We start from the raw sequence: 16184 nt of genomic DNA, 5'->3' as shown, positions 1-16184 counted from the left end.
GAATCAATGGCATAAGGTAAAGGCAATTATAATCAACCTGTAAACTTTTCCATAGGTTAAGCTACATTAAGAAATGAAATGATAATGACGCCAACTGTTATAACAGGCAGAAAGTGGCAGGCAGAGCCTTGATAAGGACTCTGGTCCCATCACTTCTGACACTTACTGTTCACGGTCTATTTGGTCCTCATCTATGCCATAACATGGCAAGAAATTTTGTGTCTTTCCTACATAACTTTCTTTTGGCCTAAAGATTTGGGAAGACATGAAAAATAACTGAGGACCAGGGCTAGGAGAATCTGTGACTCTGGCATAAACAAAGGACTGGTCCTTTCAAACGGTCATTAGACCATTCAAATTCTTATGTATGGTCTAATGACCTTGGAGACTAGAGAAAAGGTTGATACTGATCATAATTTCCCAAAATGGCTATTGGGGAGAATTTTTAATAATTTCAGAGATTTGAATTGCAATAGCCTACAAAATGCAGCTAATCGTCACTTAATCTCATTGACTATAAACACTGGAGAGAGCATTAGAGGTTATCATAGGAACAACCAGAGAAGCAAAGTGTTGTGCCCAAATTCACAATGCCACTTTCAGGGATGATTCTTTTTTAAGTAGCCATTTTCATTTTAGCCAAGTCACTTCCACTAGTTACAGAGACAATCCACACGCAAGAGGTGGACATAGTACCATGCTACAGACAATCTATGCTGGCAGTTGAGAGCTGATTTTACACACCTCTTTCCAAACTCTGCACTCAGTGATGTCAACTTGGTAGCCTGAAATTGTTAATGGTGGGAGTATTTATACCATGGAAATCAGAAAATATTACAGATTCCTCCCTGACCCTCTTCCCCCTACAGAGCCAGTTGTTAAGTAGCTACCAGCACACCACTGGGTGAAACACGCCCTCCTCATCAGAAACCAAACACAGCAAAGGCCAAACCCAATCACACCTTTGCTCACATTTCAACAAGTTCTCTTCTACCTCCTGTTGATCAGGGGTCCCCTAGATCTGGAACTTTCTACATAGAAGAAGAATATTTACTTCATTTAATAAATACTCACTCAATACTGACCATATACCTTGCAGTCAGCTGGGGGTTGGGATACAGGAATACAGGGATGTGGGACCAGCAAAGACAGTATCCCTTCTGTCATGAGCAGAGTCCACTGAACATGTGGGAATTGAGGGCATCTGAGGAAGGAAAACTGGGGTTTGATGGATATTATTCAAGGGGTCATAAATATTTATTAGATCTGTGCAGAAGATATGCTGCCCTTGGAAACAGAAAAGAAAATCAGAGACTTCTGAAAAAGTGACTCAAAAAATAAAAGTGTCTTTCTAGGGAGCCCAGTTTGACTCTGAAATCTGATTCTAACTGCTGCTTTAATATGATTCCAACTGTTTTTGGTCACTAAAAACTTAAACACACTGATATTACTAAGGCCATTCCTAGAAGCCTAGCTGCCACAAACCTACCTTTCTGAGTTTCTTTATTGTCACCTGTAGATCCCCTACTTCTGTTTCATACTGACGTCTGAGGTCACTGAGGGCTTCCTCAGCTTTACGTTTTTCCTAAAAAAAAAAGAAGAAGAAGAAGAAGATTTTATTGATTTAAATAGATTCTTAAAATTCCACAGCATGAGAAATGTTTTGTGTCAAACTAAGGCTGACCCAAAGTCTCCCACATAGGGAAGGCGAAAATGGATGGCGGAAGTAAACCAAATGATTCTGGAGGTATGGCTCTTTTGGAATTGAAACCTGAAGAACTGAAAGCCTACATGCACACATCACCTGGAGAGACACCTCTAAGACTATTACTCATGTTATGACAGAAAGCCATAGCACATCAATTAACTAGTTTAATTAATTATCACTATTATTAATTAAAAGATATGGCAACAGCCAAAGGTCCAAGTGCTTCCTTGAACCCTATCATCTCATCAGGGTCCAGGAAGGTCTGGTGGGTTTGTCCTTCTTCCAAAAGCTTACACCTGACCTGAATTCAAATCACATCACTTGCAAATGTCTATGCTAAGTGCTTCCACATAGGCTAGTACTTCTCAATTGCTTCCTGCCTGGATCAGAGAAAGGCAAGGGGGCACCCCAGGAGGTCTGAGGCTAAAGTTGCCAAGAGCCCACACATCTTCAAATTTCCTTTTTCTTTTAACAAAGTATGGAACTTTACTCCCTACGTTTAGTATCCAAATAAAGTTTTATGTTAATAACTAGTGAAGTTGAGTGTACAAATGTCCACTGATGGTCTCCTATATGCACAGGGAGACAGAGCAGGAGCAATGCAGGCAGACACACATCCTGGTTGGGGAGGGCACGAAGCAAAGATGATCTCAGGAAGCAATGCTGAAGAGAAGCTAACAGTGAGATGTGACAGGAAGTGAGTCAGGGTGGTAAGGGAAGGCCCCTCTGCAGGGGAGACATGACCCCATGTCTGAACACCTGCCTAACTTAAAAGGTCTTGCTACCCACCTACTGGCTATCTAGTTGAGACAACTTACTTGCAGCCTCCGTTTCCCTATTGGATTAATGCAAGGATTATATTGAATTATCCAATTAAATTAATAATCCATGTAAATTAGATATTCTATGCTTTGTAGAAAATGTGTAAGAGAAGGGCAACATCTTCACTCATGGTAACCTTTTTTTAAGTGAGTCTCTTGACTTTATCCAGCTTTACAGGTGAGCCCAGCAAGTGTTGCCACTTCACAGGTGGATAAAGACGTGAGCCTCCCAATGAGGCACTCCCTTGCACAGCCTTCTTGGCATGGAAATGTACCTATATGTAACTAGGCAAGTCTTCACACTAAATCCAAGGCCATAACCCTAACATAACAACTTTTATGGTTTAAAAATATTTCATTCAGAGTTCAATAAAGGAAATTATCACTATGTAGTTCTTTCCATTCCCAACCTGTCACAGGCAGATGCCCAGAGATCAGATAGGGGATCTTTACAGTAATCTAGGTAGAAATGGTGGCTCAGACCAATTCATCACAAACTTCCTGAAAACTAAGGGAGGGAATCCTTCACAACTCATTCTATGATGTGAATAGCATTAGCCTGATACAAAAATTAAACACATTAAAAGAAAACTACAAACCAATCTTTTATGAGCATGGATACAAAAATAAAATTTAGCAAAATGAATTCAACAAGATATAAAAATGAAAATACATCATAACTGAGGTTTGTCCCCAGAGTGCAAGTGTGTTTTAATACTTGAAAACAGTGTAATTCACCACATTGATATTCTAAAAAAGAGAAAAACCATGATCATTTCAACAGATACGAAAAAGCATTGATGAAATTCAACATTCCATTCCTACTTAGAACAACTGTCAGCCATCCAGGAACATGCTCAATTCAATATAGGGCATCCATGAACAACATGCCACCAACATCATACTTTGTATTGAGAGAGTGATAATAGACAAGGATGTCTGTTCTTACTTTTCTTCTTCTAATCAGTGCAATAAGGAGAGAAAAATAAAAGTGATCATTCACATCAGCGAGAAGTAAAGCTGCCTTTATCCATAGACTACATAACCATCTATGTAGAAAATCTGATGGAATCTATCAAAAAAGTTACTGAGTGTGAACAATGTAAACAAATATGAAAGGGTATAAGATCTATATGTAAAATCAACTGTATTTCTATATAGTCATAATGAGTAATCAGAAATTGAAATTTCTGGGGTGCCTGGGTGCCTCAGGTGATTGAGGGTGCCTTTGGGTCAGGTCATGATCCCAGTGTCCAGCATGGAGCTCCCTGCTCAGTGTCCAGCATGGAGCTCCCTGCTCAGTGTCCAGCATGGAGCTCCCTGCTCAGAGAGTCAGCTTCTCTCTCTCCCATTCTCCCTCCTTGTGCTTTCTATCAAATAAATAAAATCTTAAAAAAAATTGAAATTTTTAACAACACTGTTTATAGTAGCATTAAAGTATCAAATACCTAGGAATGAATCTGAGGAAAGATTTATAAGATCTGTATATTGAATACCACAAAACATTGCTAAGTGAAATGGAGAATGCATCAGTGTATGGATCAAAAATTATTCATTATTGTTAAGATGCCAATTCTCCCCAAATTGGTCTATAAAGGCAATGAAACCAAATCAAACCCACAGCAGGTTTTTTTTTTTCCTTTTTTTTTTTTTTAAGAAGTTGACAAGCTGATTCTACAGAAATTAAAGGATCTAAAATAGCCAAAACAACTCTGAAAAAGACCAAAGTTGAAGAAATAATATTACTTGATTTCAAGACTTACTATAAAGCAACAGTCACCAAAACAATGTGATACTGGCATAAAGCAATCAATGGAACAAACCAGAGAGCCCAGAAATAAATCCACACAAATACAGTAAACCAATCTGGGACAAAGTACAAAGGCAATTCAATGGAGAACAAATGGCCTTTTCAACAAACAGTGCTGGAATAATTGGATATCCACCTGCAAAAAAATATGAACTTTGATCCATACCATGCAAAATGGATCCCAAATGTAAAACCTAAAACTAATAAAACTTACAGAAGAAAACAGCAGAACATCTTTGTGACCTTGGGTTAGGTAAAGATTTCTTAGACGCCATGATCCATTAAAGAAAAACCGACAAATTGGATTTCATCAAAATGAAAATTTTCTACTCTTCAAAATATACTGTTATGAGAATGAAAAGACAAGTCACGGCAGGGAGAGAATTTTAGAATCAGTATATATAAAGCGTTCTCAAAATTCCACAGCAAAGACACCTGGGCGGTGCAGCTAGTTAAGCATCCAACTCTTGGTTTCAGCTCAGGTGATGATCTCAGGGCCCTGGGATCAAGCCCCACATCAGGCTCTGAGCGGAGTCTGCTTGTGATTCTCTCTCCCTCTCTGCCCGCCTTGAAAAAGAAAAGAGAACTGTGGACACCTGCGTGGTTCAGTGGTTGAGTGTGTCTGCCTTTGGCTCGGGGTGTGATCCTGGGGTCCAGGATTGAGTCCCACACCAGGCTCCTTGCAGGGAGTCTGCTTCTCCCTCTGCCTACGTCTCTGCCTCTCTCTCTCTGCCTCTCTCATGAATAAATACAACTCTTAAAGAAAATGTATTTAAAAAAGAAAAAGAAAAAAAATCCCTCTGTAACAAGAACATCACTTAATTTTTAAAGTGAGTAAAAGACTTTAACAGATATTTTACCAAAGAAAATGCACCATGGTTGCCTGGCAAGGAGGGGAGAGAAGGGAGGAAGGGAGACAGGACAAAGGGGCATGAGGACACTTCCATGGTGGACAGGTATATCCATTATCTTCACTGTGGTGATGGTTTCACACCGTACAGGTATACCCAGTGTTATCATACTCTATACTACAAATTTGTGCAGTTTCTTGCATGTCAATTTTACTTCAAAAAAGCCATTACAAGATAAAATACTGAGCCAGGACAATGGAATAACACTGTACATACAATAGGAGTCAAGGTCAGGAAGAGGTGAATATGGCCAGAGGACTGGGAGACAGCATCAAAGAGAAGTGGAGACTTTCTCTAAGCTTTGCTGAGTTCAGGAAGATGGAAAGGATGGGCAAAGGGAACCGTTGGAGCGAAGGAAGAGCAATGATCACGCCAGACCAGAGCTGTGCAGTGAAGAATCACAGGGGCTGAGCTGAGGCTGACATTACAATGGACCCAACACAACATTACAAGGAGTGGGAGCCATGGTAAGGGCTCCAACACTAACAACAGACCTGTTTGTTAAGTACGTAGCTGGAGGAGGCAGTGAGATTGATGGCACAACAGCACATGCACTTGGTAAGTGTTGGATGAATGAACGAGCACACAGATTAGAGGGATGGAGAGGAAAAAAGGCAGAAAAAAATATGATTTTCCTGTTTCTAGACTCCCAACAGATGAAGTGCTAGCAGAAGAATGGGGTCTCCACCACACTAAAGCTGTCCCATGGACTCTGAGCCGTTCACTCTGTTAAATGTGACATCCCAACAGTTATTAACCTTGTCATTAAAAGATGAGACAACAAAAACACCTGAAATCATACATGTGATAAAGCTGTTTTAGGCAAAGACTCTGAAAGGACACAGAGTTACAAAGAGCAACAGAGAAGAACAGACTGGCTACAGCCATGATGCTTCCAGCACCTCTCAGGCATGGAACACCCACCCAGATCACAGGCCGAACCTCTGTCAAGCAGGCTGGTGGCATTACCCCATCCTAAAAATGGCACCACCAGGGTCAGAGGTCAAGTTATTTTTCCAGGGCCACCCAGCCCAGGCAAAGGCAGAGCCGGGAAGCACATGAAGGCCAATCAGATGCCACTACCTGTGGCCACTCAGAGGTAATGGGGCAAATGAACAGAAAAAGTCCAATTGAATAGCAGCCTTAAAGATAGGTCTATTTTCTCCTTCCAGTAAATATTAATCACTCAACTAGACTTGAGAAGGAAAAAAACACAAGTATTGCTTCTACAGAAATCACTGAAGGTAGTAACTCCCAACCATAAGAGCTCCTTCAGTGATGAATAAGAGTACATTCCATGATGAAGTCTGCAGAGAGAATTTTAGTTTCCCTGCAATCTAGATTTCAAGTTGGCAGAAGACGTGGTCAGTGACATCGTGGAATAAAACCACACCACCCTCCTCCATTGAAGGGGGGGCTCTGCCGTCTGACCACAGCACTCATGTCACCTCCACAAAGGGGTCCCTGACCTCCTGACCTCCTCTTCCCATCGCTGACTACCACACTTGGTCTTCACTGCACTCACTATTGAAATTATCTGCTCCCTCTCTCCTTACTCTCCCCCAAACCACCACCACCAAAAATGCCCTCACTGAGGGGCACCTGGGTGGCTCAGTCAGTTGAGCGTCTGCCTTCGGCTCAGGTCATGATCCCAGGGTCCTGGGATCGGGCCCCACCTCGGGATCCCTGCTCAGCAGGGAGTCTGCTTCTCCCTCTGCCTCTGCTCCTCCCCCCACTTGTATTCTCTCTCAAATACATGAATAAAAAAAAAATCTTTTAAAAAAAGGCCCTCGTTAAGAGCCCCTGGGAGCCTATAGACTTGCTGCACCTACAAAGTGCCCACTGCCTGCACCAGGATTCGTGGAATGAACACGCCAATCCCACACACTCACGTCTTTCCGCGTCTTGTGTTCTACTGCCTGAATCCTCTGATCCATTTCCTCTTCCAGCTCACTCAACTGCATTGCTGCCTTGTCCTGGGCTCTGAAATTCAAGAGGAAGCACACCTTTTCACCGCAACACGCAGACAACTTCAACCCCATCTATCTCAACCCCTATTTTATAGAGAAGAAACATAGCATTTAGAATAATATTCCCTGTTCCTTCCACAAAATAAAACAGGCTGGCAATTTGACCACTGGGGTATAAAATGACATTAAACCTAGATATTAAGTAAATGGTATAAATTAGATAAAATACTGTTAAACTAGATTGTGGTGAAGAACAGAAAAAGGTATCAAATCACTGGGAAGTTCTCAATAAATTCTGAAAACCCTTTTTGCTGCATAACTGAGTGATAGCCCTGGACAAAAAGAGAACCCCATGATAAATAGATCTTTAGATATAATTTTGCAATGTTATTATACAAAACACACATGTTATATACTATAGTTAGAAGGGGGAAAAAAGGAATCTCAATGATTTCTAATCAGTTCCCTAAAGTTCTAGATTACAAATGTGATCTTTACATTGTAGAAAAATTCTGCTTCTTTTATTAAAGGCATCACTAAATCACCTCTCTATAGAGGTGGAGCACACTGATTTGCCAAAAAAGTTAGAAATGGGAACATTTCATTGAGGAATGTTCTAGGATAGTTTTCTAGTTTGGAGACGTCTGTACACTTTACAATGGTTGAAGCTTCAGATTAAACCCTTAAAAAAGTATTTTTTGTTCTCTCTCTGCTGTATGTCCAGTTATCTCAATTTTCTCATAAATATGTCTTGCCTATTCAACTACATGACAAGAGACTTGAAAGCAGCCACCATGGGGTTTAGAGGGTCATTGACAGGCTACTGATAAAAAGGAGAGGGCAGGACCTAAACAGAAGGCCTCCCATCTGCCAGTTGCCAGTTTGATGGCTTCTGGGACACATCTCACCTGCTTTCTACTTGTTTACTCCCTGGTAACACAGTCCGTGCACTAGTTTCATTTCTAAAAAATTCCAAATGACTACTGAGGGGTATGGTGAAGGCCCCAAAATAAAATTTTGAGTGACTTTACTACTATTTTCTTCATCCTTACCTGACAGCCTGCCCAAGAAATGTTAACCTAGTTTGGAAAGTCAGCTATTTCTAGCTCGTTTATAAATACCTCTTATCTGAGGGCAACCTAGGAGGCTCAGTCAATTAAGCATCTGCCTTCACCTCAGGTTATCATCCCAGGATCCTGGGACTGAGTCCCAAGTCGGGCTCCCTACTCAGTGGAGAGTCTGCTTCTCCCTTTCCCTCTGCCCTCCTCCTCACTCATGCTCGCTCTAATAAATAAATTAAATCTTCAAATAAATAAATACACACATACATACATACTTCCTGAAATCTTCCTGAAATACACACATACATACATACTTCCTGAAATCTAGGAATTATGTATCTCCACAGCAACTTTGTTTTGTTGGTTTTGACCAAACTTTGTTTGGTCAACTCTGGAACTATACAACAGCCAAATCACACATCCTTTCTCTCCCATGACCATTTTTCCAACCTCTCCTTATAGACATCCAGGACTGCTCCTACATGTGTTCTTTCTGCCTTCCTCACTTCTGAGCAACTTTTTTTTTTTTGGTCTATAATGACATAGTGTTTGCCCCAGCAATTCCTAACTCCTAGAGAAATGTCTGGCATGGTGAAGACTGCCCACTCTGACCTAGTCCAGGGATCTCGTCGAAACACTGGGACCATTCTTCAGATGCAAGTACAGTGCAAAAAGGTAGACACCTTCCCCATCCAAAAATCCCAGGTGAGGGCAGATGGTCTCAGTTAAGAACATAAGAGAACTTCACGGTCATCATGTAAGCACTTCAGCAAATCTCTGATAGCTGGTACAGAGCCTGACTTTGGATCCCCTGATAGCACAGAGGCAGAGAGGAGACAAGCACTGACACAGCTCAGTGCAGGTAACTCACTCTGCAGGGACAGAGCAGCCGGGGCTGGTGATGAGAACATGAAGAAGACCATTCTTCTTTCCCTTGTGGGTTCACATGGTACTATCCTTAATGGTCATGTATAAATATGTGTGTGTATGTGTGTGTCCCACATATCTTTGTGTAGGTCTGTGTATGTGAGTGCCTGTGGAAGTCTGTTTTAACAGGTATTCACTGGACAGTCTAAAAACTCAACATGTCTGTCTGCGAATCACCCAAGGTTCCATACTGTTCTACAGAATTTGGAGTTCAGAGGACCATCCTACTATCCCATTGAAAGCCCCTATCAGGCAAACTTGAGGGAAAAGTTCAGAGTTAGGAACTGAAAATGTTCCTGTGAATAGCTCAATTCTTACATGACTCCAGAATTATGAAAAGTCTTATTTAGCATTAGCGTTTTTAAAATACTCCTATATTTTAATTTCCTTCACTTAAACTCCAAAGGGTCAACTAGATGGTTTGAACATCACTTTGAGGGAAAGAATAAAAAGACAGAGGAGTACCCTCTCCTGTCCCCTTGCAGAGGGGGTGCATTCTATCAAAGGGGCCTTTACAGGTTCTGGGCAGAGACTAGCAGGATGCACCACACACTGCCAAAACAGATGGCAACGAGAAGCATCTGCAGAGCAAAACACCCAGGAATTATGGCAAACAAACTGCTCTCTTTCCCACTAATGCCAAAGGACTGTGGTGCCACTGTGGAGCAAAAAGGTTGATTTCAGACTGTAACACATATAAGCTCTTCCCCCGCACTGGGCTGCTGGTAAAACCAGTAAGATATCCTATGTAAACCAGCTATGGCTTACACAAACTATCTGCATGACAGTATGAGTTTAAAGTTTTTTGGCTTTCGAGTTCAGGCTAGATGAGGAAGGCCAGAGACAGGAAGAGTCCCACCAGTGAGCACCAGCCACGCGGTAGGCCGGGTACGAGGGACTCTACCCACAACATCATCTACTGTGCCTCCATACCCTGGGAAGGTGAATATTTTATAGTCTTGTTCTGCAGACACAAGAACCTGCCTCAAGTCACACCCCTGTCTGCTAAGGCCAGGCTTCTAGTGGAGTCCTGTCTGTTTCTCTGGATGGAAAGTTTCCTGTATGTTTCAAGTGGCTGGATATAAGATAACAAATCTCTTGAGCTGTTCTGTATGGAATCATTGGTCTTAAAAAGTTTATATGACAGGATGACCTACTGATGGACTGCTGGATGCCCGTACAAAGTACTGCCCAACTCAGCTTTCTTCATGCTGGCTCAGCCAAGGAAGCACCAGATTCCCGAGGTTGGGGAAGTCCACCCACATCATAATGTGATAGCGCAGCTCTATGTGCCATCTGGTCACAGAGCCAGTTAAAGGTCTGACCCAAGTGCCACTTAGAAAGGAAGGGCTTCAAGGGCACATGGGTGGCTCAGTCAGTAAAGCATCTGACTCTTCATTTCAGCTCTGGTCATTATCTCAGGGTCTTGAGATCAAGCCCTGTGTTGGGCTCCACGCTCACATGGAGTCTACTTAAGATTCTCTCTCCCTCTGCCCCTTCCCCCCTCCTGCCCACATTCTCTCTCTCTCTAAAAAAGAAAGAGAGAAAGAGAGAAAGAGAGAAAGAGAAAAAAGAAGGAAAGAAGAGCTTCAATACCTCTTCACCGCAATGGCCAGGTTTTCCATTTCTGTGCTCTGCAGTTTGATCTCACGGATAAAGTTCCTGATAACATGTTCATACGGCTGAATTAGTCTTGGCTCCACAAGGTTGATGTTTAGATACAAGGTACTAACTTGTTCTTTTCTGCCAAGAAAAATAATCATAATGAAATTAAAAGCTTAATTAAACCAAGCAAAAAATAAAAAAGCAAATTTTCAGAATACTTTTAGGAATGAGACACATAAGAATCAAGGAAGAAAAAGGTAACAATAATAGAAGGAGCAGAAGGGAGGGATGCCTGGGTGGCTCGGTGGCTGAGGGTCTGTCTTTGGCTCAGGGTGTGATCCCAGGGTCCTGGGACTAAATCCCACATTGGGCTCCTCGCGTGGAGCCTGCTTCTCCCTCTGCCTATGTCCCTGCCTTTCTCTGTGTCTCTCATGAATAAATAAATAAAATCTTTAAAAAATAGAAATTCTAAAAAAGGTAAATAGGGGTGCCTGGGTGGTTCATTTGGTTGGGCAGCTGCCTTTGGCTTGGGTTGTGATCTTGGGGTCATGGGATTGAACCTCTCATCAGGCTCCCGGCTCAGCAGAGAGTCTGCTTCTCCCTCTCCCTGTCCCTCTGTCCCTCCCTCCTGCTTGTGCTCTCTCTCAAATAAATAAAATATTTTTTAAAAATTAAAATAAAAAATGGTAAATAGATGCACAGAAAGTTAGGTAATCATTAAATGGATTAATAACATGTTCCACCAATCCCTAATAAGACATATTTCAGTCTTTATAAGAGTGAATATACCTATTATTTTATAGTCAGTTAAAAATTACTGCATATAAATTCATATGTATTTATATGTGACAATCCTCATATTAGTTATTATTAACTTTTATTAAAAGACAAATATTCCAGAGTCATTTCAAAAGAAAAAATGATGTGACTTGGCAGCTCACCTGCTAGAGGATAAAAGAGTGAGTCAGGGAGCTGGCGGTGCTCCTGACTCAAGTTCAGTGGATGATATGCTAAGTGTACAGAAAGAAGACTCTGTGAAGACACAGGAAAGTAGCCATCTGAAAGCCAAGGGGACAGGCCTCAGAAAGAACCAACCCTGCTGGTACCTTGACTTGAGACTTCTAGCCTCTAGAACTGTATGAGAATGAATTTCAGTTAAGTCACCCAGTCTGGTAGTTGTTACTAGAAATTCCTAGGCAGCCAGAGCAAACAGTAAAAGGTCCAAAGTCCCAGAGTGACCGAGTAGCTGAGCTGGGAATAGACCCCACTGTGATGCTGCAGACCACATGATCCGCCGTAACATTATTTTGCTTCCAAACTGTGGTAAAGCATCTGAATCATGGCAGAAGAAACGGGATTCAAAATTAATTCACAGAACTATGAAACATGCAAAATGTGAGGTAGATATTAACCCAGAAGCTTAGTTAAACATGGCCTCAATGTGTGTCGATGGAGTTATAAACTCCCCCAGGTTTCCACTTATAAATAAACTGCTCAGTCTGTGCAGAGGCCAATTACGATTGAAGAGAACTGCTCAAGTGAAGTATTATTTTTTTTCAAGTGAAGTATTATTAATAAACCTGCAGGATTAAGCCACTTTGTTTGATGTAAGATATAGAAAGCAGCCATCATCCTTCCCATCAAAGCTGAGTACAAACACTAGTTGCAACAGTGAGACATATTTACTAGAGCAGTAAACAAAACAAAATACTCTTAAATTGCCCCATGCAATTTCAATGCATAACAGGATCATTAACTTCTTTGCCTTTTGTCATTTACTAATCACCAGCATGATACAAAACATAAAGACTTTCTCCTTAATAGGAACTTGCTTATCAGAGATGGCCATTGAAATCCTATCACCTAGAGTCCTTGTTTATTGGCTAACAGCACAATAAAATGTTCAGAAGTAGAGATCAGTAGATTTCCTGACTTTCTTCCAGTTTCAAAAATAAGAAAGAAACATGATTTGTAAATCTTCTTGATGGTCTTAACATTATAAAGAATTTTAGAAATAGTTGACAGTGAAGTATACAAACATATCAATTATAGCAAATACGTGACACTGGCAGAAAATATGTTATATAGTTAATACTTATCTATCCTAGGCACCTGGGTGGCTCAGTGGTTGAGCATCTGCCTTTGGCTCAGAGCGTGATCCCGGGGTCCTGGGATTGAGTCCCACATCAGGCTCCCTGCATGGAGCCTGCTTCTCCCTCTGCCTATGTCTCTGCCTCTCTCTCTGTGTCTATCATGAATAAATAAATAAATAAATCTTAAAAAAAAAATACTCATCTATCCTGCTTCCTATTACAAAGCACACAAGGAGAAATGACTTCCCATAACCGCAGGCAGGTAGACTAGAGTCATGTGACTAGTTCTAGTCAATAAAATGGAATAGAAATGGTGTGTTTGTCACTTCTATGCTTGTTCCCTAAAATTCTTCATAAGATCCTCAGCTTCCATTCATTCATACTCTTTCTTTCTCTCGGCATCTCTCCCTCCATTCTCCTTCCCTCTCTTCTTGCTCCTTCTCTACCTCCATCTGTCTCTCTTCCTCATCCCCATAGCTGAAGTGAAGAACTCCAATATGCCAAAGTCATGGGATAGGATGTGCTTGGATTCCTGAATCACCACACTGAGGTTAACTGCTCAGCAGGGCTGTCTGACCACTTCAATCTGAATGACCCACTAGAAAGAAATATGTTTGTATTCTGTAAAGCCACCAGGATTTCGAACTTCTTTGTTATAGTCAATTTGAACTTAAAAGGTTGGCATAATATTTTCCTATTTTGTTTTTTTATTAACCTCTTCCAGATAAAGTTATTACTTCCTTGTCTTTTTCTTGATAGCTTCACATTAACTAAGTAAAAGCTTCTATGACCAGGGTAAATCTTTATAGTATCACCACCCACTCTCTCTAAAGAGAACAGAAGACTACTCTGAAGCATTTGTATCCTGAAGCAGACATTTATTAAGCACCTTACATATGCAGTCCAGGCAGTGATCCAGCATTTACATGTACTATTCACTTAATCCTCATGGCAACCCTTATAAAGAAGTTATCACTAGTATGCTGTTTAGCAAAGAAGAAACTGAGGCACAGACAGCGAAGTATTATCCTGGTAGCAGAGCCAGGTTTCCAATTCAGCCCATCTGGCTCAGAGTCCAGATCCTCATGGAGGAAATACCTCTTCGTGCCAAAAGTAAACGCTGAACTGGTCCTTCAAGGACCCCAAGGGCATGTCTCCATTTAAGAAAACGTAACCTATCAAGATTTTTAAAAATTCCTTTGTAGGAGGATATGTATCATTGCTGCAAGAACTGTCCACATTACAAAGGATCACCTTTAAAGAATGAAAGCATGACAAAGATTAAAATGAGAAAAATCTTATAAAATTTGGTTTATGTAAAGCTATCTGGGAAAAGTATTACTGTAGACAATAAGTCCCACTCCCACCTTCCCCAGGCCCCATATGTCTGTGTGCTTCATTTGGTTTGTATCTGTGAAATCAGAGAACCATCTGGATTATGCCAACAGACAGCCAACAGAACACACTTGGCAATTCTGACACCTGATGGAGAAAAGTACCTGACTGTAAGAAGAGGTAATACCTTTTGCCTCTCTGTGAGCTTAAATGCTGTGCCCTGCCCAGGTAGCTGAACACTTGTGGATTGGTCAACTCAGCAGACGTGGTGCCATTGCCTGGTGCCAAGACAATCTTTGTTCCACTCCTAGGAGTGTCACAGTCACTGGCCTCCCCTAGTGTCCTTGCTCCCCACGTCAAAGGTTAAGCAAGCAGAGAATGCACAATGTCGCACCGCATGCATAGCTCTGTTTCCTTCTGGCCGGACCTAGGGCGGTACACATCAGACCTGAAAATGGTGCCTGGTGATGTAAAGGCCCAAAGCACTTTTAATTCACTGGGTATGGGCCTAATCTCAGGCAGTTACACTTGGATTCACAAATACCATGTAGAACTGCTTACAGGTATGCTTGACAAATCCTCGGTAAAAATGAAGGGTCAAGTCATAGGCTTTAATCAGCCAAGACAAAACACAGTCTCTATACTTCTATGCCAAGAGAGCCCCTAACACTAAAAATAATCTAATTTATGTCTGAAGGAAAAGAGATCAAATGAAAAGCAGAGACAGACATCAGAGAAATGTAGATCAAAGCACTCCCTGAATTACCACCCAACTTTAGATGTTTAAAACCTGAGCTGTTTATCTTCTTGTTTGATAAATTACAAGATTATCTGTGTCAAAAAAAAAAAAAGAGAGTTGTGGTGAGTAAATTACTTGATGAAAAAATTCACAATTTAGTTTTTAAATGGTCCCTGGGAAATAAGCATTTTAAATCACAAATATACCCACTGAAGCTGAAAGCTCTATTATGGGAACTTACAAGAAAAACAGGCACAATCAAGACATGTAAAAATTATAAAAGGGTCACACATTTTCACAAGATTAATACTTTACTGAGAAGAGCACAGATATATCTACATTCGTGTGCACATACTGTAGTTAGTGCTGGTACTCAGAATGCCTGGACACCTCTGGTCTAAGAATACCTCTGCGAGATAGCCAATGCCTCTCCACACTAAGGAACACAGTGACCCAGTAAGATCATTAGGAAACTGTCTCTTAGATTCCAAGTCTTGCTGTATTAAGCATTAAAATAGGAGGCTAACTTCGTCATTCAGATCACAGGTCAAATATATCTAAAACCCAAAACAGTTTTTTATGAACAAAAGGTAGCAGTATTGAGTATCAATGTCTGCAACATTCTACACTAGGGACTGGCATAAGAAAATTGACCTTATGACCTTAACATCTGAGCCTAGGAAATTAAAACATCCACGCCATCCATGGGGCACCCTGCTAGATCCTGGAGGTAAAGTGCTATGGACAGACTGGGTCCCTTACCCCATTAGACCCACTATGAAGATTAACGACAAGATACTCCAGCAGCATAGACAGGGAACATGACCAGCACTTGGGGGATAACCTGAGGGATGAGTAGATGCCAAGTAGGCAGTAAGTGAGAAAGGGCGAGGGAGCAGTAGCCTGTCTGAGGCACCAGTAATCAGAGGTAGAAGGCAGGACAAGGGGGGTGAGTAAGGCAGCCACTCCTGTAACTGGAAGAAGCTGGTAGGGCTGGAGAGCTCAGAGTGGGGGGGGGGGGGGGGGAGGTTGGCAGCAGCAGTAGATATGGATGTGGCCTGAAAAGTTACCAGGATCTAGAAGGCACAGCAAAGAAACAGGAGGAGACAGTTACTGAGAGGGTGGGAAGTCACTGGAAGTGTTAAATGGAAACAATGACTTGACCGAGTCTGCATCTTAACTACTCGCATCTTCACAAAGTTTT

At 41.5% G+C, this 16184-nt stretch overlaps 1 protein-coding gene across 1 annotated transcript in view; it reads right to left on the bottom strand.

The window, feature by feature from the left end:
* Positions 1–16184, bottom strand: part of RASEF (RAS and EF-hand domain containing) — a 73247-nt gene that overhangs the window by 32342 nt on the left and 24721 nt on the right. Inside the window, exons 2-4 of the mRNA XM_041744028.1 lie at positions 10805–10951; positions 7143–7233; positions 1490–1585 (exon numbers count right to left, since the gene is read on the bottom strand). Of these exons, the coding sequence (XP_041599962.1) occupies positions 1490–1585; positions 7143–7233; positions 10805–10951 (334 nt within the window). The remainder of the gene's footprint in view (positions 1–1489; positions 1586–7142; positions 7234–10804; positions 10952–16184) is intronic.

This window comes from Vulpes lagopus, chromosome 2 (assembly GCF_018345385.1).
Source record: "Vulpes lagopus strain Blue_001 chromosome 2, ASM1834538v1, whole genome shotgun sequence".
In the NCBI taxonomy this organism is placed as follows: domain Eukaryota; kingdom Metazoa; phylum Chordata; class Mammalia; order Carnivora; family Canidae; genus Vulpes; species Vulpes lagopus.
Note: the sequence above shows the minus strand (reverse complement) of the source record. Positions and strands in the feature narration are given on the sequence as shown.